We start from the raw sequence: 26671 nt of genomic DNA, 5'->3' as shown, positions 1-26671 counted from the left end.
ATAGCAGATGGAAATGACGTTGCTAAGATCAGCTATTCTTATTTTACTATTGACAGTATTATAAAAAACATATACTATAGGGTGTTACAAGTAAGATAAGGGTTCACTTCCACCCTCAATCAATGTTATAAGACCATAAAAGATATTCTATATGTGTTAAAACAAACAAAACACACCAAACTGTATATATAAGATAAGATGAATTCCATCTCGACTGGAAACAAATGCAAATGTATTTAGGTATGAGACTCATTTGGTGGCCGTTCTAAATACTGACTGCTTAAATAATTAACATATAGCCCTCTGAGTACCAAGATTAGGTATGTAAGTCTGTGGTGTATTTTTGTAAAACTACATACACCAAAGTAAAATTGAAATATTATTTAAATGGCATATCTACTGCTGTTTAGATTAACTAAGTAAAGCCATTGACACCAGTGCATCGTCGGCCCACCTCTCTGTCATCCTGTTTTGAAACATTTCACTCTATTAGCTGACAAAGGGGGGCAGCAGAAATCAGGTATCTTTTGCCTTTTTCTTAGGATATGACTTGACCATGAAGGCTTTCAGAGCAGAACAGGTTGAGCACAGTTTGAAATGATCCGGAAACAAAGGGTATTTGGGTTTTGGGTATGCAATGACAGACATCCTAAGAGAACCTAATATGACGGACGTTTCAGAGACATAAATCGGCAGTAAAGACACAACACCCTGCCTCATTAAAAGACCAGGATAGCTTTGTTTGCATTGAGCAGATGCCATAAGTGAGTGAGTGCCAGAGCTAAAACCCCCAGCTTCCGATTTCCACCCCAGCACAGTTAAAGATTCTATTTAGTTTTAGAGCTTAGCAGCCAGAGTTGGCAAGCCTAACACCTCCCATCCACCCAGATCCATCCAGTTTCCTCTAGTATCACAGTACTAATCAGACCTGCCACTTAAGAGTACTACAAGGATGAATAAACACTAATAAAAGCCTTTCATTCAATAAAACATAGACATAAAACATACACTCCTCTGCCTAACTCCCCTCCCTTCTAGTTGTCTGAAATATGAACATCCTTCAAGACACCTTCCACCACAGCGTCCTCCAAAGCGTGTGCCGTTAGCCGCCTGCTTTTTTACACACTGCAGACTCACCATGCAGCCACCCAGAGCTACAGCGTCGGAGGACAATACAGCCCAGGGCAGTTTGCAGGCAAGTCCGCAGGCGCCCGGCCAGACCACAGGGGTCGCTGGTGCGCGGTGAGCCGAGGACACCCTGGCTGACCTAACCCTCCCTCCTCCCGGACGGCACTCGGCCAATTGTGCACCGCCCCCTAGGAGCTCCCATCCTCGGTCGGCAAAGGAATAGCCTGGACTCGAACCGCCGACGTCCTTTCACTGGATGCACCACTCGGGAACCCCTGGTCTATTAATTTTTTAACACCATTTGTTTGCGCATCTTTTGGCAAACTGAGTTAATGAATAACAACTGTCTTTCGTTGCGTCCGACGTCAGTAGCACAGCTCGGCAGTGGAAAAACAACTCAGGCTCCCCTTAACCACATCGTAAGGGCTCGGTACGTCCCTGGCGTGGATCGGTTGTACAGTGGAAAAGAGGCATGTGTGGCCAAACCTGGTATTACTAATAAAGTGGGCAGGCTGTGTACATCTCCCGGCAAGGATATGATTTATAGTGAAAATGTAACTCTGCATGGCCTACCTCTTACAGCATGCAGAATAGCACATCATAACAAACACTGGGTTGTCAAAACAGAGCAAGAAGTTGTCAGTGAAGTAAAAAATATCTAAGCAAAGTTTCATCCAATTTGGGCAACAATTCCCAAGTAGCCTTGATTAGCCAAGCCAATCAGTACAAAAGTAGGTAGGACCTACACTCAATGACCCTCGAGAACTTCTGTGAAGCAATGACCCTCGAGAACTTCTGTGAAGCAATGCCTTCTCATGTTTCTTCTGTGAAGCAATGCCCATCTCATGTTTCTTCTGTGAAGCAATGCCCATCTCATGTTTCTTCTGTGAAGCAATGCCCTCATCATGTTTCTTCTGTGAAGCAATGCCCATCTCATGTTTCTTCTGTGAAGCAATGCCCATCTCATGTTTCTTCTGTGAAGCAATGCCCATCTCATGTTTCTTCTGTGAAGCAATGCCCTCATCATGTTTCTTCTGTGAAGCAATGCCATCTCATGTTTCTTCTGTGAAGCAATGCCCATCTCATGTTTCTTCTGTGAAGCAATGCCCTCATCATGTTTCTTCTGTGAAGCAATGCCCATCTCATGTTTCTTCTGTGAAGCAATGCCATCTCATGTTTCTTCTGTGAAGCAATGCCCATCTCATGTTTCCTCTGTGAAGCAATGCCAGCTCATGTTTCTTCTGTGAAGCAATGCCCATCTCATGTTTCTTCTGTGAAGCAATGCCCATCTCATGTTTCCTCTGTGAAGCAATGCCAGCTCATGTTTCTTCTGCGAAGCAATGCCCATCTCATTTTTCTTCTGTGAAGCAATGCCCATCTCATGTTTCTTCTGTGAAGCAATGCCATCTCATGTTTCTTCTGTGAAGCAATGCCCATCTCATGTTTCTTCTGTGAAGCAATGCCCATCTCATGTTTCTTCTGTGAAGCAATGCCCATCTCATGTTTCTTCTGCGAAGCAATGCCAGCTCATGTTTCTTCTGCGAAGCAATGCCAGCTCATGTTTCTTCTGCGAAGCAATGCCCTCATCATGTTTCTTCTGTGAAGCAATGCCATCTCATGTTTCTTCTGTGAAGCAATGCCCATCTCATGTTTCTTCTGTGAAGCAATGCCCATCTCATGTTTCTTCTGTGAAGCAATGCCCATCTCATGTTTCTTCTGTGAAGCAATGCCAGCTCATGTTTCTTCTGCGATGCAATGCCAGCTCATGTTTCTTCTGCGAAGCAATGCCCTCATCATGTTTCTTCTGTGAAGCAATGCCCTCATCATGTTTCTTCATATTGGGAGGATAAACGTTTTTGGAGCACTGTAGTTAGTCCACTAATTAGGATGTCTGAAAAAGCAGTGATTGAAAGAACAACAGAAGCAATTCTATAAACAGCATTCTGTTTATTTAACAAATATGGAAAAGAAAGTATATTTAAACCTTAATAGTGGATTACGAGGGATTAGCTTTCCTTATCTCAAATTTAGGCTGTCTAGCAATGTGGCAGAATTTGGAAGAGTGCAAAATCAGCCGGTCATTCTGTTGTTGGATTTTAATGAATGTAAGAGAGATTCCAAAAACAAAATGAGATCAGATTAAATATTTTATATATATATATATATATATTATATATATATATATATATATATATATATATATATATATATATATATATATATATATATATAACACTCTGTTGCATTTAATGCTGAAACATGTGTTCTTTAAACAGTGCTCCTTGTTTATTTCACTTTTCAGTAATTCACAAATTCAGTAAACTGCACATGTACTATACTGTGTACAGACCGTTTAATAATTCAGTGCTGTCAGTATTTAATGTGCAAGTCAGATAGTCAAATAGAGGATGCTCTGTACAGCTATGGCCAAAATGTTTGCATAAGTTAGAATTTTAGGATTGAGACAATTATATATAAAAAAGGGTAATAAAAAAAATGACAGTTCTGTAGTTTCTGTGTAAAATTCCCTTCATCCAAACGACTGCAAAAAAAACAAATCTCCACATCTCCGGAGCAGTTTAAATAGAAGGGGGGTTACGCTACTGAACTCGGCCGGGCGGGTGATCATTGAGAGGACACTTCTTATCTTAAGTGCCTTGAGAGACATCACAGACTGAAGCCGCAGGACAGACTCAAAACTCTAAATTACACTAGCACATTACATGAGCACTGACAGTGCAGCAGGCCAGCCAGGGGCTGAGGCACAGAGACATGTAATCAGGAGCAGCATTCCAACGCATAGACACCTTACAGGCAACACGTGATTAGCAACAATTACGCTTATTAGATGAGACCTTTGTAGTTTTCTCCTGACAGGTGAATGTTTAATGTGGGACTTGAGTTGAAAGTGGAAATCAAGAGTAGAGATAATCGTTAGCAGGTAGCGCCAGGGAAAAGATGACAAACGTCTGACAGGACTTGTGGATAGTCATCTGGGGAGTTCGAGGAGTTTAAGCTTTCTGTTAGAACTTGATCAAGCAGCGCTGGGATAAGGGATCTATAGAGAAGCTGAACCACTTGATATGGGAATTAAAAGGTAATGTAGTATCTAAGGACTAGGGGCACGATAATGGGAAGAGCAAATCCTAACCAGTCTGTCAAGACATCTTGGGTGTCCCTGTGAAAGTACAGCATTCGTTTTCATTGCCCTGGGCTGAATTGTCGTCTACCCACAGCAGCATTTCAAAGTGTCCAGCTGGCCTCAGAATAAGCCTGTATGTTGGTTGAAATACATAAGACTATGGCGTTTAATGATTGCTATCATCTATTAACTATTAAGCACTCAATGGCGCTGAATTTAGAAATACTAAAAGAAACTACAATTCAGTGACAAACTTTCACTTGAAGTATTGAAAAGAACCCTAGTCTAAACGTCTGCCATTGAATCTTAGTTTCTTTTCGTATTTTTAATGATTGCTGCATTCAAAGGTAATACAAACAACTCATTGTCATGCCAGAGGCATTTAAAGACCAACTTGGTCCATGTATGAGATATCAGTTTTCGTAACTAACGTATTCTTCTTGTTTGTTGTTGTACAATGTGTATCATTTTTCTGTTTAGTCATCACATCCTGGGGACTTGTTTAGATTAACTTTATGCATCATTTGCTGTTTCAGTCATCACATCCTGGTGAGTTTTTAATACTCACTAGTTTAAAAGCATCCCTGTGGTTTCAGTACAAACCTCAATGTTTCTACATACAGATGGTACCCCAGAACCATTAACCTGTCCCATTGCAACACTCTGCCCCCAGTGTATGTAATGTGATTCTTACTGTACATCATACATGTTTCAGTTCTATAGAGGTCACAAAGGTACTTGAAACAGTATGCTTACTGATGTGTAAAGAATGTCAAAATAGCCTTCTAAACTAGGGTACAAAAATAGGACTATGAAAAGCTACATCATGACACAAGCTTATATAAAATGCTTTTTTTACTTAAGCAACTGCGACACCTTTAATGTTTGCTAGAGAAGAACGTGGTTTTAATCTGTGGTGTGTTCAGGGGTGGAAAACAAACATCAAAGATGGGTGCGTTGACACGGACACACAATGGCTCCGATGTTTCAAATTAAAAAAGTAAACTAACAGCTCACTGTTTTAACTGTAACCAACAGAAATCTTCTCTTTCTTTGTATTTTAATTAGCGACATAAAAAGAGCTGATGATTTGTTTTCAAGGGCCTGTGGTTTGATTTTTGAAGATTTCCTTTTACTCACAGAGGAGGCTGAGCATTCCTGGAACCTCTCAAAACCATGACATGAAGCCCTACCTGCCAGAAACCTGCTAACACGCAGCTGCATGCTGTTTGGATTTTGTCATTTGATTTAAACATGCACAACAGGGCTCTCTTGGCTGCAGTAATCTAGCCTCTTTCAAGAGCAGCTTACAGTATTTCAGCCCCTCATTTCCCCCTCACCCAGGGCTGTCCTTTATTGGCAATTCATTATTGCGAAACTACTACTGTCCTACTAAAGCCAGCTTGCACATCAAAGGACCGCGCGCCAACTTCTACTAAAACAGCAATGCTTACTACATTCTGCTGTACATCTCCCTTGACAGGGCAGACATAATTACCCACCGACGGGGATACAGCGGAGGCGCTCACATGCACTTACGTTATTGGGAGTATCAGATTGTGGAAATTCAGAGGTGTCGCTGTTTGTCACACTTACATGTATCTTGACAACCACTTATCTATTTTTGTTGAAACTTGGTGTACTCATTTTATGATGGTACCTCCACTATGTGTCATTCTATACTATTCTGTAAGTAACGTTGATATACTTCATGGTCATCAACTTTTTCGTCATAGTGACAGCCCTAATTTTGAATTTCCAGTCGTAACAGGATTAAGTTACTGATATACTTGTTGTTTATTATTAGTAATTACTTAGTACACCAGTGGCAGCCATTCATGAATGTCAAAGTAGTTCAGTAGGAGATTGTCATCGAATACTACTGGGTACTATGCTGCTCCTAATTCTACTACTATCGACTTCTGAGTGGCTGTAGTACTTGGTAGTCCAAATATGTAGTAACAAAGCTGTCATTTAGTCAGGGAGAATTCCTAAATCATCACAGCTTTGAAGGATAGAGAGAGACCATCAAAATATATACACACTCGGGGCTTGAAACCTGAACTAGCCAGGACCCAGTACTTGGTTTCAAAACTTCCCTGGTTTGGGTTTATAATTAAAATGACCAGGTACCAGGAGTTTGAACAATCAGGCCCCTGGTAAATCTGCTCTGAACTGATCGCACTTCTCATCACAGTATGAATAAGTCACACCTGAGTCTGTAGGTTTACTAACAGGAGATGCCCATGCAGCTATGAGGGAGGAACAATGCATTTATGACCAATCTCCTGACTCAAGATCACTTAAAATAACAGTTCTGAAAGATCGGGTGCAGAGCTGGTGTTAGTTTCAAGCTATGCTTTTTCAAATGTGTAGGTGGAATGGAACCAGCAAACCGGAGCAGTTCATCATCACAAGTGTCCGGAACCTCAGATCATCACAAGTGGCCAGAACCTCAGATCATCACAAGTGTATAGAACCTCAGATCATCACAAGTGTTCAGAACCTCAGATCATCACAAGTGTCCAGAACCTCAGATCATCACAAGTGTCCAGAACCTCAGATCATTCTGATGATTATGTGGATTGAGGTTTTAATTTGGTGCTGGGTACAGATGTAAACACAATACACCTCTTTGTTTACTGACTAGGTTTGTTTTGATAACCTTAGAGAAAAATTCAGATACCACAGAATAGCGCTATAATGGCAAGCAGCATACATATGTGTATAAGGCACCCTGTGACTAGAACCAGGGCTGGATTAGGTTTAATAGGGGCCGGGGCTGTTATCGTTTTGGGCGCCCCTCTTTGCATATTAATGTGCTTCCCTTTAGTTTTACTACCACCATGCTCGATTAACATTAATGTCAAATTATTCAGTCTTAGCTGATCCATATTTTACCCGATGTTTGAATTAGCGGCAGTTTTGAAAATGAGCATTGGCCACAGCGTTAGTTACTGGCAGTTTCAAATACAAAATGGGAAGTGCAAACTGCAGACTCTTTAGTCGTAAAACCAAGTTATCTGGAAATGTGTTTTCCTTATCGCTTACGAATACGTACGTGTATAATAGGTTTGTAGTAAATATATATGCAGTCAAAAAAAATGTTTAGCAAATAATACAAGGATAGTACACAGCACTTTCGTATGTAATGTTGTTTTTATTATTATTATTTGTGTAACGCTGTTTAGTTTTTTTTTGTTTTTATGGGGGGGGGGGGGGGGCGGGGACGACACACCAAATGAGGCAGACTGTGTTTAAAGACAACCTAAAAAATTGGAAACCGGTTTAAGAAAGTTGTACGACATCAGCAAGTCGCGCAAAAACTCAGGCACAAACACAGCCTCTGGTATCTTAATATGAATTAGTTTATTTGCATTTGGAACAACAATTTCTCAGTCTAAAAGACAACTACATGGAAACACACACAACTCGAAACTACTACCAAAATAGAGTGAGAAAAAGGTGAGACTTATTTTTATTTTTCCATGGAGATTGCCTCACTGTAATCCATATAAAGCTAGGTCGTTTCCTCCTGTTGATTTCTCTCCAATGTATTTTCCGAAGTACTGGTACCTTCACATACACTTGTTGGTACTGGATTAAAACAGCGTATCAGAATTGGTGTTTTGTTTAATGTATCTTCCTCGCGATTCTTGTGTTTCTGCTTTTCAGCGTCGCTCTCATACTTCCTAGGTGCTGCTTTGTCAGACATTTAGAGGTTCCGATCTGCATCACGTTCGCACCGCAGCACACCTGATAAAAGTGGCACGTGACTTGATCGCAGGTCAAGTCATATGATCAGTCAGTCCCTGCTCCTCCAACGCAGTACAGCTTGGTAAAACAGACCTGTTGTTCTGATCCATACAGTGTCACAAAGACGGCCGGAGTGGGTGGCGTCAGACCAGAAGCAGGAAATAAACAGACAGAGAGGTGTGGTTTGGTGAAGCTGAGCGAAAGAAAATAAAAGGTTTGAACAGACAAAACACAGGGCACGGCACTTGAGGCCAAAATAAATAGACGAACAAAACAGACTAGACAGACAAACAAACACGGTGAGCAGATACTTTAACTATTCACTTTTATAATTCACAATTACCTCTCCAATCCCGTTCTCCACTCACCGAACACCCAACCCTGAGTGAAAGAAACGTGCATCTATATATACTGTTGTGCTGGGATTCAATTACTAATTAATTATTCACTTGAATCCCAGCACGTGAATTAATTCTGTGCAACCCCGTGCTCACATATTACATTTAACCAGTACGTGAAGTGATTTGTGCCCTCCTCGTGCCTAAATACAAATCTACACTTTTTAAATCACACGTGAAACACAGACCCGTTTATATCCCGTGTACCAATCTATACACCAACATTAACACACGCACGCAACATACAACACATAATATGCACACAGGGGCGGGGCACATTGCCACACAGTCACACACTACTTATTCATGTTTTAGATATTGCATTATAAATTATATGTACAGTATATATATATATTTTGGGGCCCCTCAAAATTTGAGGCCCTGGGCTGCAGCCCCTAAAGCCCCTGCGTTAATCCAGTCCTGACTAGAACAAGCAACCAAAAACTGATTGAAAACTCACGTTATATCCCCTTCAGTCACTGTGTCTAGAACTGTACAATGTTAGCTTTCCTATCTATGTATCTATTTTATAAATCAATAGATGTTTTTTCAAAGTTTTGGCAGGGCTACTTCTTGAACTCCATAAAGTTCACACAATCTATTTTAAAATATCGAACAATTAAAATAAATCGTGAGCGAAGGGGATAGACTTGTTTCAATTAAATTACTCAACTTGATATGTAGGAATGTGTCTGTTTTATTTAGTGTGCGTGTGTGTGTTTTTAATTTGTATTTCTCTGCTGCCCTCTGCTTCTAAAATGTGAAATCCCAATAAAGTTATAAAGTTTTAAATAAATAAACCACCTCACTTAAACAGATTAGACTTGTAAACAAGGCTGTATAATTATCCATTGGGAATCCCTTTCTTGTAGCCCTAAAGTGAAGTATATTGCTGCTCAACAGATAAAGTAATTTGCTCCAATACAGATAAGAACCATCTGCTCACTCAACTACCCAAGTGCAGACGACTGTGGAATCGAGCACACTTAGCTGTTCTGAGACCAAGAATACTGCAGCTGGGTGTTAAGAGTCCCCATGTCATCTCTGTGTGCCGACCTCACAAACCAGCCACTCCAACAGCTCCTATTCCAGCCTCATCCAAATCTTTAGTAGAGCTCCCCAGGCACACACGTCAGAGGTCAGTGTAAGACCCCCAAGACAGACAGTTTTGTGAAATATTGGGTTGTCTGCAGGATAACCCCTTAACGTGCCACACACGTGCTGATTCTCCCCTTCTATTTTTAAGAGAGATGGCCCCACAGGATGCCCCAGTGAGATTTACAGTGTTATCACTCCTGACACACTCCCTCAAAGGTCAAGAATCCTGCTTCTGTAAAAAGGCTCACCCCCAAAGACAGCCCTGGAAGAGCTGGAGTGAGGTCATAAAGACCTCCGGGCATGACCTCCCCCCTGCTTGACCTCTGGGTGGAGCGGAGGTAGATTTAAAGTCTGGCTTCACTTAATGACTGGGTGGGTCGGTCGGTCGTTAGCACTTACAGACAGACAGAGTGATAGGAATATCAAATAAAAATTAATTTTTTTTTTTTAAAAAGTCAGGCAAACAAACGTTTCTGCTACAGTCCCTTCATCACTGTTTAAGATTTCTGAAGGCATTAATTGAAATGTTATTGTGCTTGTTAGTTTCTTACAATTTGTTTTTGTGGATGAAATTATATATATATATATATATATATATATATATATATATATATATATATATATATATATATATATATATATATATATATATATAAAAAACTTTGATAAAGGCTTCCCATTGATTATTTCATGTATTACTAGTTTATTTTTGGTCCTGCTGTAAATAAAAGTATATTGTGTCATTATAGACTAGACTCAGACACCTGAGTATCACTTAAATCTGAGTTGAAAATCAGCATGTAGAATGAAAAGATAAAGGCCTGCATTATAAGTAGGAGCCTACAACTCCATCTGTTTTAAACAAACAAATTAGCTCATCTTAAAAGATATCTTAAGACAGCGAGGTAGATAGGATCCTCCCCATGTCCTTCTCTCACACACACAGTACACACACCCCTGCATACCCTTTTTTCTTATCAGAGGAATCCCAGATCATCGATCCAGTTCTCTTTTTTTTTCTTAAAAAAAAGTTATCCCATCATTATTATCCCTTTCTCATTCAGACGACAGGTTCATTTTAACATGTAAACAACTGGGTCCCAAGTACTTCCCTTATCCACATTATTTTGATTAAAAAAGCATTCAAGATTACTTTCATGTTCGCATCTAAACTAGAAATCTAATGCATCTCAAAAAAGATTCAAACCATTTCCAAGTGGAGGGAATGTAAATTAACTCATGGATGTATTTTATCTAATGTATTCTATTAATGGATTTTTAATATATGGATTTATAAATCACCACAAAAGACAAGAGAATGCATGACCAATGCAAAAACCGCAGTAAATAAAAAATAAATAACATGTTAAGGACATTTCCAGCCAAGGCCAATTTCAATTCCTAGCCTTAAAAGCCGTCCCATTGCATTCCTTAAAAAGTAAGTGGTGGGGTTCCGAAAAATATAGTGTTACATGTCCCCACATGTTGCTACAGCTGTTTAAATAACATACCTGTCAGTTTTCTTTTCATTGTTAACATCCTGACAACTTTTTACACTTATAACTTTAAAGTCTGTTTCAAAATGTCTGCTCTAGTGCACTGACAGTGTAAGGATTATTGCCCACATTGTCAAACGATCCATGGTACGGAACAGAAAAGCCAGAGCTTTTATCCTGCAGTGATTTAGAAGACAGATCTCAAACCGCAGTGCACTGGAGTGAACACTTTGAAAAGAGCTTTAAAACAGACATTAAAGTTATAAGTGTAAAAAGTTGTCATGATGTAAATAATGAAAAGAAAAACAGTTGTAGCAACACGTGGGGATGTGCCACTCTGTACTTTTTGGAACTCCTCTTCTTACTTTTTAAAGGTAATGCTCTGAAAGCAATCAAAAATATAGATCTCAAAAAAATAAAAAATAAAAAACCCTGTCTTAGGGGGAGCCTGCTGATTGCTGAAGTACTGTGTTGATCTGAGCTGCTGAGCGAAGAATCCAGGCGCTTTCCAGTCCTGTTCCTAACCAAGAGGAATTTCTCGCTTGTGGCATTGCTGAATATCCTCAGCACCTTCCTACTGCGCGAGGAAGGTGGTCCGGTACAGCAACGTACACATTCTGTCAGATCAACAGAAACAGACACCAGCTGTTTTTCTCTGTCTGTCCTACAAAACGCCTTTAAAATGTTTATGTATAACTTGGAGGACCCATATATATTCCTCCAGTCTCCCCCATGCTCTCTCCCTCAGCCCCCTAAGCATCATCCTGTAACTGCAGAGAAGGTGGCACTTCGAAGGGAACGGTTTAAAGAACACCTGGCACTTAACCAAAATAATTACAAAGAGCAAGTAGCTTCAAATTACATTCACAGGTTGTTTTTTTTGTATGAACCCCTTATCTTTTTATGATATATGAAATCATTCTGATTAGTTCTGAGTTGTGTCACTTGAATATTGTGCTATATAGATTTTGTTTTCCTGTACTACCAAGTGCTTTGAACAGTTTAAAAAAGCCCACGAAATTACTCAAGTTGCCGTTACTTCTGATTTTTACTGCTCTTCCTTATTCTGGTTAGTGGATTCCATGGCTACCTATAATGTCCCTTGACCCCTTAGTGACGTTCCTCTAAAAATCCCAAAACAATCAGACTATCAGCTATCTGATCCAAGAATTACAATGTGGACACTATATTAGACTGTATAAACACCGTGTTGTTATAACATTAACTAAATTGACACGACTTACTTAAATAAACCCAAAATAAAAGGACTCCATTTGTGTATAACATAGACGGTTCCGTGAAGGGTCAACCTGGGAGATCAAGATGGGTATGTTTAGTTGAGTCTTTAGACTTCTATAACTATTAAACATTCAATAGTGTTGAATTTACAAACAGTAAAAAACGTTGACAAACATTTTGACTAGAAGTTTTTTTTGGAAGACATTGAAAAAAGTCAAAAAGTTTGGTCACTGAATTTTATTAAAAGTTTCTTTTATCATTTGTATTTCTTGCTGGTAGGTAGTTTATACAATACAGTGGTATGCATATAATCACCGTGCCTTATTCTTCAGTAAAAATTGCTACAGTTTGGGACATATTGATTTGACCATCAGCCTTAGAGCAAACTAAAGCCTATCAGAGAGCAGTACCTGTAATATACTTGTTCTATGGTTTCCTCGAATCATGCTGAGTTTCTCACGCACCCTGTAATGCAATACCGTCTACTGATGCACAGTGTTCCCATTACCAAAGTTTATTACATTTTTACCAGACAATGATATTTAAGTAGTGTTTATCGTTGCCTGTTAACAGGCTCTGCAGGTTCCTTCCCACCTAGGAGGCACAATGGTTTCTGTTTGAAAGGACTGAGATACAAGCAAGAGGGCTTTGCAGGACTAAGTCATCTTCGTAATCTGACTTTCAACACAGCCTTCCCAGGAATCCACTGCCAAGGACTAACTGTGTTGCATTCGCATGGCAGTTTAGACTAGAGGACTAAGAGGTGTCTGGAACCTTGGGCAAAAAAAAAAAAAAAACCATTCAACTGTACTTCACATTTAGTATCATGCACTACACAATGCACTGCAGGTATGTGTGCTTCTGTGGTGGAATACAGACAATTCAGGAAAGCATTCCGCTCCAATGTGCTTTCCGAGAAGCAATTTGGTACAAAGCAATTTTAATCACACACCAATGGCCACTATTAGTTCGTGCTATTTACAAAATTCACATTATGATGAGACTGTGTCATGGAGGCTGGCCATATACAGCTTGACGGTTTGAAACTTCTGATTAAACATAGCTAATCTTTTTCCTATAGCGTCTCCTGTTCCAAACAGAGAGTACGAATACATAATTCCTTTAAAATAACTGATGACTGCATTGTGAAAAACAAGCACATTTACATGCGAAACTTACTCATTTGGCAGGACGTTCCTGATTTTGGTACATTGTGGAGGCTGTAGTTCCTTTACAGAGATTTCTATGCATTGATATATCGGTACTTGCACTGCAAGCATGTAAAGAAGTAAAATCTTTGCACAAAACAAGGCTCAGCTGTTTAATAATGGACCTAAATGTCATTAAATCAGAAAAACAAACCAGAGATAAATAATAGACTGTTAGTTCATGGCTTTTCTAAACGACTATTAGTAGTAAAGGCAGCTTGTTTGCATTCACAGCTATGTCAACTTTACTGTTTTTTTCTATGTTTTTCAATGATTTCAATTAAAGACAAAAGCTGCCTTGTAGGTATTTACGTAAAAAAAAAAGTAAGCAAATGCAACGTACAAACAGATAACATTTTTTAAAAGCTCTGAAAAATTAAAGTGCTTTGTTTTAAGAAGGGTAAACTTCTGGCCCATTTCAAGATTAACAATAGCATAAACAAATTTCGAAAAATGACAACACAACATGGACAGCAAGAAACAAAGACACACACTTTTCCCTGTGCAGTATTAGTTCCAAATCTCTGTGTAAAAAAGTGCCTCCTATTTTCTGTTCTGAATGCCCCTTTATCTAATCTCCATTTGTGACCCCTGGTCCTTGTTTCTTTTTTCAGGTCAAAGAAGTCCCCTGCGTTGACATTGTCTATACCTTTTAGGATTTTGAATGTTTGAATCAGATCGCAGAGTAGTCTTCTTTGTTCAAGACTGAATAGATTCAATTATTTTAGCCTGTCTGCATACGACATGCCTTTTAAACCCGGGATAATTCTGGTTGCTCTTCTTTGCACTCTTTCTAGAGCAGCAATATCCTTTTTGTAACGAGGTGCCCAGAACTGAACACAATATTCTAGGTGAGGTCTTACTAATGCATTGTAGAGTTAACATTACTTCCCTTGATTTAAATTCAACACTTCTCACAATATATCCGAGCATCTTGTTAGCCTTTTTTTATAGCTTCCCCACATTGTCTAGATGAAGACATTTCTGAGTCAATATAAACTCCTAGGTCTTTTTCATAGTTCCCTTCTTCAATTTCACTATCTCCCATATGATATTTATAAAGCACATTTTTATTGCCCGCATGCAATACTTTACACTTTTCTCTTAAATTTCATTTGCCATGTGTCTGCCCAATTCTGAATGCTGTCTAGATCATTTTGAATGACCTTTGCTGCTTTAACTGTGTTTGCCACTCCTATTTTTGTGTCGTCTGCAAATTTAACGAGTTTGCTTACTATACCAGAATCTAAATCATTAATGTAGATTAGGAATAGCAGAGGACCTAATACTGATCCCTGTGGTACACAACTGGTTACCTCACTCCATTTTGAGGTTTCTCCTCTAATCAGTACTTTCTGTTTTCTACCTGTTAACCACTCCCTAATCCATGTGCATGCATTTCCTTGAATCCCTACTGCGTTCAGTTTGAGAATTAATCTTTTATGCGGGGTCTGCAATATGAAAATATTCCCTCCCATATAACCCTGACATCTGACAAACAGTGTATGTTTTACGAGTAAGATGCTTAAAACCTGGGACAAGTTACCCTTGTAAATGAGTGAGACTTGGTAGGTCAGTTTGTGTGACATTGACGTTCACTATTGTCTTTCATCTTTTAAAAATGTTACATTTGCAATGAAAGTTAGTTACTCCAGAAGGACTAGAATGTTATTTTTCTATCCATTCATTGGACCAGTGTGCCTAATATCACAAGGGGGCCTTGAGCCAAGAAAGCTTGTGAACTGCTGTATGTGGATGCCTGTGCAGTATTAGTTCCAAATCCATTAGTAATTCTATAATAATAACTGGTGAGCAATTTTTTCAGTGGGCTCATCCAGTTCATATTTCCCATAATACAGGGTGGGTTGATATGGAAAACACACACTCATTAACACCAGCAACAGAGAGCGACCCCAGTGCAAGCTGTTGTCAAACTGAAAGAAATTCCAACTGTACCTCTCATAGTTGCTGTCTTCTGTTGCTTGCTTCTCAGCCGGGAAACAAAATTGCTCACCAGAGATTATAAAAAATATTGCACGGGGTAGTGTGTGATAAATGAGAATTGAATGCCCACCCCCCAAATATAACAAAATGGCAGAAAAAGAAAACTGCCCTTAAAGATTTATACCAAGGTCAGCTGAGGACAGAAAACAACAAGAAAATACAAACATAGCACGGTAAACCTTTGCAGATATTCAGATACTGTATTACATTGAATTACCGCTGGCCTTGAATAAGCGCCGCACTCGGATATCAGATTTGTAATAGACCCTCGAATAAACGTAGCTCTCAATAATGTACAATAATGTAACATGTAAAAAAAAAAGTCCCTACCCCAGCTCAAATAAATGCACCAGTTAATAAAGAAACACATACAAAACATAGTATGGCAAAACATTACAAATAGAGACAAAATCAATTGAATAAACTTAAATAAAATGTATTTAAAAGAATACAATTACACCCTGGAGCATACTGGTATTTTACTGTAAGGTTTATGGAACCTAAACAAAAAAATACCGTTGGTACACAGCACTAAGTACTGATACAGCATTACTAAAATACATTTATTTAGGAATTAGCAAGGAAAGTAATACAGGAGCTGTATGATTATTATTGAAGTTTCTTAAATGCATTTCTGTTTTGGTTGTATGCACAGTATTTTGGCTAATAAGATACGCTGTAGAATCCTGATCCAGGCAGGAAGTTTGGAGAGTGGGGGGGGGGGGGTGTTTTGGAGTGTCATGCAGAAGCTAATGTAGCTCTCGCTGTAGCGTTGCTGCTTAGGGGATAGCCACGGGATCAACTCCTCTTCCTCACCGAAGCCCTGCCTGGACCAGGAGACCGTGAGCGTTTAGTTATCTTGCTGATTGAAGAGAAAGTAACGCACCAAATATTAAAGAGTTCAGCCCTGCAATTCTTAGAAACTGCTGTAAGAAAAGAAAGGGAAAATAAACCGAACGCCTCTGTGTTGAATTGACATTTCTCGCTTGTTATTATTTCCCTCTCCATGATACTCTGGTATGTGTGCTCACATAGTCAAACTCTGATCTGCGAGCTCAACAGCTGTTTAAAGTTGTAGGACTTCTTTGCCATCCTGATCAAGTTGTATCCACAGAAATAAACTTCAATATACGCCTCCCTCAAATACCACAATAAAAAATTGCACCTTTTGAAAACCATAGTACTTCTAATTACTGCCGCCCTTGAATAATCGCTACAGCTGTTTTTTTTTTTTTTAGCAATTTAAAATAAATGCAGCTGTGTTAAATCAAAGTAATACAGTAATTAAACTACACCTAACTAGCCTAACATCAGCAAGACCCTGCAAATCGATCACAGTGGAGCAAGAGATCCTGGTTAATTTTGTCCGCAAGAAAGATGCCAAGGAATATCAACTTCCTAGAAGGCAGTACAGACAAGTTTTGCTCTCCATAACTACACACCTTCCTATAATGTACCTGTATATATACTGATTATTATTTAACTATATATTATGAAAAAAAGTACAGGTTGCTGTAAAAATCCAAGCAGCTTTACCAAAACTCAACAGAAATGCTCTGAAAGGAAAAGTCTCTCAGAAAACAGACAAACCTCATCAGCATCCTTTGTAGACGGTTAGGTAAATGTACCGTAAGTCACTTTACGTTCTATGTATTTACTTGCCCACTGGTTTTCACTGGTGGATGTTTCAACAGGTAAAATATCGCCTTGGGGAGGGAAGAATAATTAAACAAAGGCAAAGAAATAAAACAGTGATGATGACGATGAAGGATAAGAAGCTGAAAGTGAGATTAATGAAAGTGCCATCAACAATGAAACAAAAAAGAATATATAAGTTAATATAGGAAAAAAAATAAAAAACACAACAACAACAACAAGGGAGTGTCTTACACAAATATTTGGATGCAAACACAAAAATGACCAAGGTTGAAATCAAACACAAATGTATATATACTTTGGGCTCTTCTTCAGTTTGATCCTAGATTCTTTTTTTGTAATTTGTTTTTCTTAAAGATGGAAAGTCTTTTTCGCAGTCCATTTCCATTTAGCCTGCTTTCCAGAACCGTGTTGATTATTAATCATTGCTGCTGCAGCGGATTTGACTGCAGGCATCAAGGCATCTGGACAGCAAAGCAATCTCAAGCAGTAAGGGCATGGATCAGGTGAAGTGATAATCCATCTTATATGCCATGTAATTTAAAGAGAAACAAGTGTGAAATGTCACGGTTATCTTTACTGATGTATTATTCTTTTTCAGAATCCCTTTGCATATTATTTTCTGTTTTAGTCATCACATCCTAGGAACTTTGTTAAAACTCAGAAGTTAAAAGCACCCATGTGACCACTGGTACAGCAGAGTGTAACCAATAAACTGCCCCCACCTGCAACACTCTGCCCACCGTGAATGTAAGAAATGGCACATTTTATCTTTGTGGTATCTCTTAATGATTAAGTAAATACATCTACTTGTGTGTTGCCAGGGGGATCGGTTAACAGTTACACCCTGGTGTACCAGCTGTACTTCGAGAGAAGACGTGTTTGAGAGTTCTTTTGGGGCCACTGGGGAGTTTATTTATTTATTTATTTATTTATTTATTTATTAATTTATTTTTTTAAATTTAGTCGTCGCCAATTATTTTTACCCCGGTTTTCACCCCAATTTAGCATGCCCAATTATTATCTGTATCCCCGGCTCACCGCTCGCAACCCCCCCGCCGACTCAGGAAACGGAGGCTGAAACACGCGTCCTCCGAAACGTGCTCCTTCCAAGCCGTCATTTTTCGCACTGCAGATCCACAGCAATGCTACCAGACCTATAGTGCCGGAGGACAACACAGATCTGGCGGCTCCGCTGCAGAGCCACAGGCGCCCTATCGGCCACAGGGGTCGCTGATGCGCGGTGAGCCGTGGATTCCCCTGCCGACCTAAGCCCTCCCTACCCTAGGAACTCTCGGTCACGGTCAGCTGTGACATAGCCTGGATTCGAACCAGCGATCTCCAGGCTATAGGGCACATCCTGCGAGGAGCGCCTTTACTGGATGCGCCACTCGGGAGCCCTACCACTGGGGAGTTTAAAAAGACACCTGGATGCGATGATTGAAACAGAAAATGATATACAAGTTATATGCTAAGTACCAAGTTGCTCTTTAAGGTGGTTGTATGGATTAATTATTAGATTTATGAGAAAATAGGTCTCTTAAACGGTGCAAGAAACCAAAGATGTATTATTAGAGTTGGATTTTTGGACTCTTTGTACCAACAATAAGCAATTAGTCAATTCACAGACAGGGGTTGGATTCCATTCTGGCAGCTAAAAGATTGATCGTTTGGAATAATGCTTTTTTTATTGAATATTATAATAAATATAATAATAGTGGTCATATCAGTTGATCTGGAAGAACTTTGGTGAATTAGCTCAGAGGTTTTGGTTGAAAGGGGTTTCATATTGAGAAATTCAAAGCAAATACCTGTGTTCATAGAGGTGTGAAAACAGACTAATACATTGCAGTGATAATTAACTTCTTGCAATGATGTCCTGCATACTCAAACACCCACCTAAGTGATAATTTACAATTTTTTTTCTCTCTCCTAAACATAGCTTTCTAACCTTTGAACAGCTGGTAATAAATATATTAGGTACTGATCTGCTTCTTCCTAAAGCGTCTTCCTTTTCGAAATGATCTTCCCTAATATTCATCTTCCAAGATTCCCTAGAGTGGGATCAGTCTGGAAGGCTGGTCAAAAGCTTGTATAAAAGAAAGTCTTGTGGTACCAAAGAGAAATTCTAACAGTGGTGTTTATTTCTCTATTACGGTAGGATCTGGAAAAACTGCTTGAAAAAATAATGTTTCCTTTTTTTCTTTTTTTTTTTTTTTGGTGACCCACACAGATGGATTTTTAAATTTAAGGAACTTTAAAAGGCAGGGGTTTGGGGATGGTTTGGGGAAATGAAACCCATACCCGCAAACAGCAATCCAACCCTGGCACAGACTTACAGGACATTAAATAGCTATCCCCATTATTCTTGGGTCAACCAGGGTCCAAAAGACTATGTTTATAAAATAATTGAAATATACAGCCTCCTGTAATGGTGGGTTTGAGTTATTTCTACAGGGTCTGATCCTGCCCTTCCCAGATAGTACAGAGGAAGCTCTAGAGCTACCACAATCATACCCAGTGACCCCTCCCCTCCTCTACATACATAGTGCGAGTGTGTGTGTGTGTGTGTGTGTGTGTGTGTGTGTGTGTGTGTGTGTGTGGTGGAGGGGGTCTGGGTTTGGGTTAGGCGTGGTCACAATTGCATCACCTTTAAATGTCCTTTTAATGCATTTTAGCTGGGAAACATTTCTTACTTGGTCTGAGGTAGGGTGACAGGGCTACTCATTTGCTGTTTCCTTGTGCACTATAGTGTGTTTTGATTTATAAAACAGTTTGCATTGCCTTTGCTTAGCTCTGACAATGGTGCTATAGTGTAGTTCTGGGCAGATACCAGACCTTTTAAAAAAGGTGGTGGCAGCTTGCATGCTACCAGTTTAAATCCAGCACACGATTCCCTAAATATATGACTTGCTGACTATATGAGACCAGGGCTAGAGACTACACTGGTTGAACTGTTTTAATTAGTTTTTTTGACTACCTCAATTAAATTAATTCCTGCCTTGCCCATGGTGTCCTGGAGTAATGAGATTACTTAAGGACACACAGTACACACAGCACACATAGCACGCAAGTCCAGTTTTGAAAACTGCTCTGTACACTCATTGTGTGGGTACAAGTGTAATGGTGAAGATTCTTATTCTGCTCAGGCGTATTATCTCAGCAGGGTGTTTTTCTTATCAGTTTTTTGCGTAACTCAATTTTGGAACATCAGTTTTAAGGTGTTTGTTTACTTTACTGTCTTGGCATTAGTTTGATAAAAATAGCAACATTTAATCCAAGAGTCCTTCTTTAATAGAGCCACGATGAACTCAAACCCTTAACTTTGATTAGAGTAAAGTGTTCTCAATGGTGAAGCCCGTTGGATATGGTGTACGTGCAGTTTGATTTCAAACCTTGTCCAGAACTCAACAATAAAAAAAAAGCGGTGTTCACAAACTACTGATCACAACAGGATATCAACGGTGAAATGAGCAAACACACCACCACGGCTGCGATTAGCAAATTCCGGAAATGAAACAACAATTTAAAAAGATGCAAGTGATTGGTGGGAAAAAAAAAATCAATACAAATTAGTTTGTTTTAGGCTTGCTTTGTTCTATAAAAAGGTGCTCACCCTTCGGAACAAAATGGCTGCTGGTGAGAGCATCTGATTGGCTATGCCCAAATGCCCTCTTCATCATCCTTTTGGTTGAGAGATGGCAAGGTTTTGCCCAGTGCAGCATGGGATTGAAACAAGAGTTGGTTAGTGTTATACACAGGCAATGAAATATTAAGAAAGAATCAATGAAGCTGCAGTATTCCTATTAAAAAGATTAATCAGCAATATTCACCTTTAAGCTCGATGAAAATATGGGTGATGCTATTTGTGGTAAATTTAGAACGTTCGGCTATTATCATAACCCTGGTTCCCTGAAATAGAAATGTAACCATTACCGAATGGGATAGAAGATCTTTTAGCCCGAATTACCTGAGCACTTATATCAAAGCTGCTACTTTAAGAGCCTCGTATGCGTCTGACGTCGTCTCCGCCCCCAGCATATCAATACGAATTAAGCATAATAGAATACCCAAGCAGTCGCAAGAATCAATGAAGCTGCTCCAAAATATTTATGTGAAGACCCTCCCATAGGGGTTCCCACACTCCCAAGCTGTTCCAAACAGCACCCCAACCTAGGTTGGAAGCATCTGTAGTCACCACCTCTCTCTTTGTGACACAGCCCAAAGCCCAAAGATGAGCTGGTTGTTTCCACCACAAGAGAACCTCCATTCAGTGACGAGACACAGTGAGGAAGCGGTGACGTTATAAGACAGGGCATAAGAGCCCTAAGGGTAGGATCTGGGATGCTGCTGCCATCAGGTCCAGAAGTCTCTGAAAGGTCGGTACCCTTACCGCTGCGTTGGGCTGAAACAGCTCCAAGCAGACTGTTAGCCTTCTGTCATCCGACTGATTGGAGATCATGTTTTTGGAATTGAGGCTCACGCCGAGATAGACAGCCCTTTGAGAGGGCATCAACCAATTTTTCAATTGGTTCACCGTGTTACCTAACCATTGGAGGTGGTTGGTGACCAGTCCTGTGTGTAACACTGCCTGAGCTGGTGACTCGGCACATAGCCAGTCGTCCAGTTAATTGATAACTCTGATGGCTTTCAGTCTCAGAGGGGCCAATATAGCATCCTTCACTGCTCCCTCACTGCAGCTTTAAAAAGTGCGAGGAGCTACAGAGAGACCGAACGGCAGTACACAGAACACATACACGGTGCCTTATAGGGATGTGAAAACAGGCGTCCTTGAGGTCCACTGTAGTGAACCAGTCGCCTAACCTTACTGACTGCAACAGCTGCCGCGTTGTCAGCATCTTGAACCTTGATGCTACTGTAGCTACCAAGACGTGTGCAAAATGCTGAGGCCGCATAGGCCTTTTTCAGCATCATTTCAGTGACGCAGCATTGTTTGGACATCAAACATCCTTTTTCAGCAATGCTAGATTAGGCATCTGCACCAAAGAGGCAATGGAAGCCTCAACAGAAAGAAATTGGGCCAGGCCCAGCTTATCTGCATCATGCACCCTATACAAACTGTCCAGTGACCTGTAGACAGCCGGGGCAGTTGCTGGGTGCTACCAGAATGATTACACCTCATGCGAAAAATTCGGGAGAACCGGGAGGGCCGAGTGCTGACACACAGCAGCGGGCACCCTATCAAATATAGAGCGTTTAGGCTCATCTTCTGTCGCCCAAAGCACCTGCAGGACCATGGTAGCACGTCTGATCAGGGAGGTGAGCTCCTCTGACAGGGAGGGGCTTACCATGGAAGCCAAGACATCTGATTCTACGTCCTCGGATGGGAAGATTAGTTCTTGGGGACCCATGCCCTCAGATGCAGTAAGGGACATGGCATGCCTGAACTCTGGGGACTGAGACAACGGGGGGGGGGTTCTCGCAGCAGCTCCATCAAAAGGGACTACTGCTGGTTCATAGCTTCAAAAAGCTTCTCCATTTGCCCTGCAAGCCGATCAGTATCGGAATGCCTTCTATGGCGCCTCCTGTTTCTTTTCTTTGGAGGAGGAGATGGGGAGCTCTCTGAGTCAGATGAGGTAGAGAAGGATTTAGAGGAGCGGCTCATTTCCTAGCTGCCAGTGTAACAGGGAGTGGGGACTCTGTTGACCGCACTGCAGGAGACAAAAGGGGTGAGTCATGGTGAGCTGGCGTCAGAGATGCAGATCGGTCCCTGGAACAGCGGGCTAGCCTGCTTTCCAGTGTCCTTTTAGAAAAATGAGCACAAGACGGGCAAAAGCTGCAATCCCTCTGCATGCTCCCTTCCCAGGCAATGGATGCACCGGTCGTGCTTATCCTCTGCTGGAATGTTTTCCTGCAATCAACACAAAGGTGAAACTCAGGCATGGTGCAAGGTTAGTAAAAGAGTTCAGCTGTGCAATGAATGTGCACAAGAACAGACAGTAAGCGGACTGCTCTAGTACCAGCTCTGGTACCGATCAGGTGAATAGTACTGGCTCTGGTACTGGCTCTAGTACCGACCAGGTGACTAGTACAGGCTCTGGTACTGACTGGTACCGACCAGGCTGCTGTAAAGGCACTGGCACCGACAGGTCACTGGTACAGGCTCTAGTACCGATCAGGTGACTGGTACAGGCTCTGGTACCAATCAGGTGACTGGTATATGCTCTGGTACTGACTGGTACCGACCAGGTGACTGGTACAGGCTCTGGTACTGACTGGTACCGACCAGGCTGCTGTAGAGGCACTGGCTCCGACAGGTCACTGGTACAGGCTCTAGTACCAACCAGGTCACTGGTACAGGCTCTAGTACCAACCAGGTCACTGGTACAGGCTCTGGTACCAACCAGGTCACTGGTACAGGCTCTGGTACCAACCAGGTTACTGGTACAGGCTCTGGTATCGATCAGGTCACTGGTACAGGCTCTGGTATCGATCAGGTGACTGGTACAGGCTCTAGTACTGGCATAGCGAGTCACTGGTGCCGGCTGGTACCTGAACAAGTGGAGTGCAGGTAAAAACCTGAAAAAAGCCACTGGCAATCTGCAAGCAGACAGAGGCAGACAGAGGCTGCAGTTGCCTGCTAACTAGAAAAATCTAGTAGGATAGAGACACTCTGTATATTTTGCGGTCGAAAAAGGCTCCTGCCAGTTCAACAGCACAGTGTAGCTAAAAAGCAATTAACACTGGCGGTGTCTCTGTAGTGCGAAAAGCTGACTGGAAAAAACCAGGACGGCTACACAGTATACTGTCTGTGTACAGAGGCGGACTCTAGTACAGGGAGACAGCCTGCACGCTTGCTGGATTTCTGAAAGAAAACAGAAAAATTATTAGACACTTGCTAAAAAATATATATATAATATTTATTAAATATATATAATATTTATTTATATATGAAAAGGCACTAGCAAGAATTTAATATCGACTCTTGAAGAGCTGAGCAGCAAGGAAGAGAGCTTGAACACAGCTGAAACGAGGTACTGAATCACGGGGAAGGGGCAGGGAGAGCCACCAGCTTCGCACAGGGCACACGGAGGGGACTTAATCAGAACCTAAGCTGAGAATTATTGCTAAAAAGTGAAATTACTTCAAATATGAAATGAGAGAAAACGTGAATTAATCAACTTATCTCCGTAGTTATGACTTAAAGTCAGAGCTCACTCCTTCCACAGGCAGGCTGAAAGAAAATGGCGCCGAGCCTTATGCGCTATTCGTATTGATCTCCTAGGGGCGGAGACGACGTCTGGCGTTGTGATATAAGTGCTCAGGTCATTCGGGCTATAAGAGCTTACATCCCATTTGGTAATGGTTACATTTTGTACTTGAAAGGGAATGTATAACTACGCTCCCTCACTGCAGCAAATTCCCCTAACAGCTCAGGAGATCTGAAAGTCAATGGGCATCCTCCAAACCCACGACCAAGCCGTTTGCCTCTTCACACCCAGGAGCTTGAGCACGGATGTCAGATTGCTACTGGCCCATGCAGGATGAAGGCCAGCCCTGCAAGTGTCAGCTTGAGCACAATGGGTGCCTGGCCAGCAGGCTCTGCTGCAGCGTGGTGAGGAGTCCTGCTGTTTTTTCCCTCTATAAACTGTGGTTACATCAGTGCTAATGCAACACTCCCTGTGAAATCCCCAGTGGAGAGCATCAACTTTGCACAGCCAGGACACAAACCTGCTCTCCCCAGACCGTATAACTCTTTTTGCACACCACACGGCAATACCTTTACCACCCAAAGAGCCGTGAGTCTCTATTAAAACACTTAGAAGGTTGGTTTTATTCTGGGTGTGTTGTTTTCTGAAAAGGAAGCAGACAGGCACTACAAACCTCACCCAGCCTGCTGCATATTCATTACACAACCAAAAAACACATATATAAATAGGGAATGGTCAAGGGATACTGCAGCTTAAAATATTCACAAAGTGTTTTAAAGCAGAATATGATGCACAAGGCAGTCAAATGATAAGCAGTTAACTTCACCCTATGCAGAATGAATTGCTTTAACATCAAAAATAAAAAGTTTTGATAGGTTTTCTTCTTGAGTGGCAAAGAGTTTGCCAATTTGAAATCGAACTAGGTCAGATGGAAAATACCTTAAAAACTGAAAGAATGGCTCATTCTACTGCCTTCATTTGTCTTGGATAAAGAAAGGAAAAAATGACGTGACTCCAGTCCTCTGGTAAAATCGAGGAATTCAGAAGTAACCCAACCTTCAACAGGCACAAACAAGAACCGTATTAAGCACCTGCCAGGTACTCGTAAAATTAAATGGTTGTCAGAATCATGCACTTTGAATTTCTGAAGTTGTGCGTTGCTCTGTGTCTGATGTGAAGATCTCTGGTCTATTGTTATGGAGTTCACACACTGTTGTGTATTGAAAGACACAGGATGTATATAATTCAATTCACATAACCGAGGTTTTGAAACAAAGACTTTACTAGCTTATATATGGGGAGCACAGCATAGGCTTTGGTATATAATATATTATGGAGTTAGGTTAGTATACGAGGAATGTAACCCAATGTTAGTGCAAGCTATACAAAGTGTATGCATTACACTTAGAAAATGACAGTACTATACCTTAAAGAGTAAGTATGGGGGTTCCGAAAAATATATTATATGTTTAAATAATGTACCTATAATTTTTCTTTTCATTGTTAACATCCTGACCACGTTTTATACTTGTAACTTTAAAGTCGGTTTCAAAGCACTTTTAAAAATGTCTGTTCTAGTGCACAGATAGTGTAAGGATTATTGCCCACATTGTCAAACAGGTAACACAGCAATAACGATCCACGATGTGGTACAGAACAGAAAAGCCAGAGCATTTGTTATGTTCTTTGATGTTGTTTTTTTTTTTTTTTTTTTAATCTCTCTTCCTGCAGTGATTTAGAGGACAGATCTCAAACCCTTCTGCACTAGAGTGGCCATTATGAAAACAGCTTTGAAACTTTAAAAAGTTGTGAGCCGGTTCAAGTCTAGGCTATTCCACAGCCGACCGTGGACGGGAGCTCCCAGGGGGTGGCGCACAATTGGCCCAGCGTCGCCTGGCGGGGGGGGGGGGGGGGGGGGGGAGGGCTAGGTCGGCCAGGGTGTCCTCGGTTAACCACGCACCAGCGACCCCTGTAAAAAGTTGTCAGGATGTTCACAATGAAAAGAAACCCCGTTACTTACTCTTTAATGTAGAAAATCTTCTGAAGTGTTTGTGAAACCTCTGATCTTTTACAAGTCATGAGTTACTGTTGCAGCCTCTTCCACAGATATGCAGACCAATCTGTTCTGAGGAGATTGCTTTAGGAGCAGTTGATTTAGACGAGTTGTGTTACAGAGGCGGCTGCAAGTCGAGGGAACGTTCTAAAACATACACTGTGTTTTGTGACATTTCATAAAGTCTCTTTTAGAAGCACCGTTTCTGGCATCTCCTGAAAGCTCATTCAATCCTGCAGGTGTATTCATAGTGGTGTCAGGTAAAAGAGAAAGGGAGAGTTACAGTGAAAGGGTTTGGAGAGGTGGCTGGGAAGTAAGGCA

At 40.9% G+C, this 26671-nt stretch overlaps 1 protein-coding gene across 10 annotated transcripts in view; it reads right to left on the bottom strand.

Moving 5' to 3' along the window:
- The window catches only part of LOC117414964 (ELKS/Rab6-interacting/CAST family member 1), a 374494-nt gene that overhangs the window by 46361 nt on the left and 301462 nt on the right, over positions 1-26671 (bottom strand). For 3 of the 10 annotated variants that reach the window (XM_059026828.1, XM_059026829.1, XM_059026830.1), the window contains one exon: positions 20742-20809. The exons of the other annotated variants lie outside the window; for them this stretch is intronic. In XM_059026828.1, the coding sequence (XP_058882811.1) occupies positions 20783-20809 (27 nt within the window). In that variant the 3' untranslated portion in view covers positions 20742-20782. The remainder of the gene's footprint in view (positions 1-20741; positions 20810-26671) is intronic. 10 annotated transcript variants of the gene reach the window in all.

The sequence above is a fragment of the Acipenser ruthenus genome, chromosome 7 (assembly GCF_902713425.1).
Source record: "Acipenser ruthenus chromosome 7, fAciRut3.2 maternal haplotype, whole genome shotgun sequence".
Classification (NCBI taxonomy): domain Eukaryota; kingdom Metazoa; phylum Chordata; class Actinopteri; order Acipenseriformes; family Acipenseridae; genus Acipenser; species Acipenser ruthenus.
The sequence above is the reverse complement of the archived record's forward strand: the minus strand, read 5'-3'. Positions and strand labels throughout refer to the sequence as shown.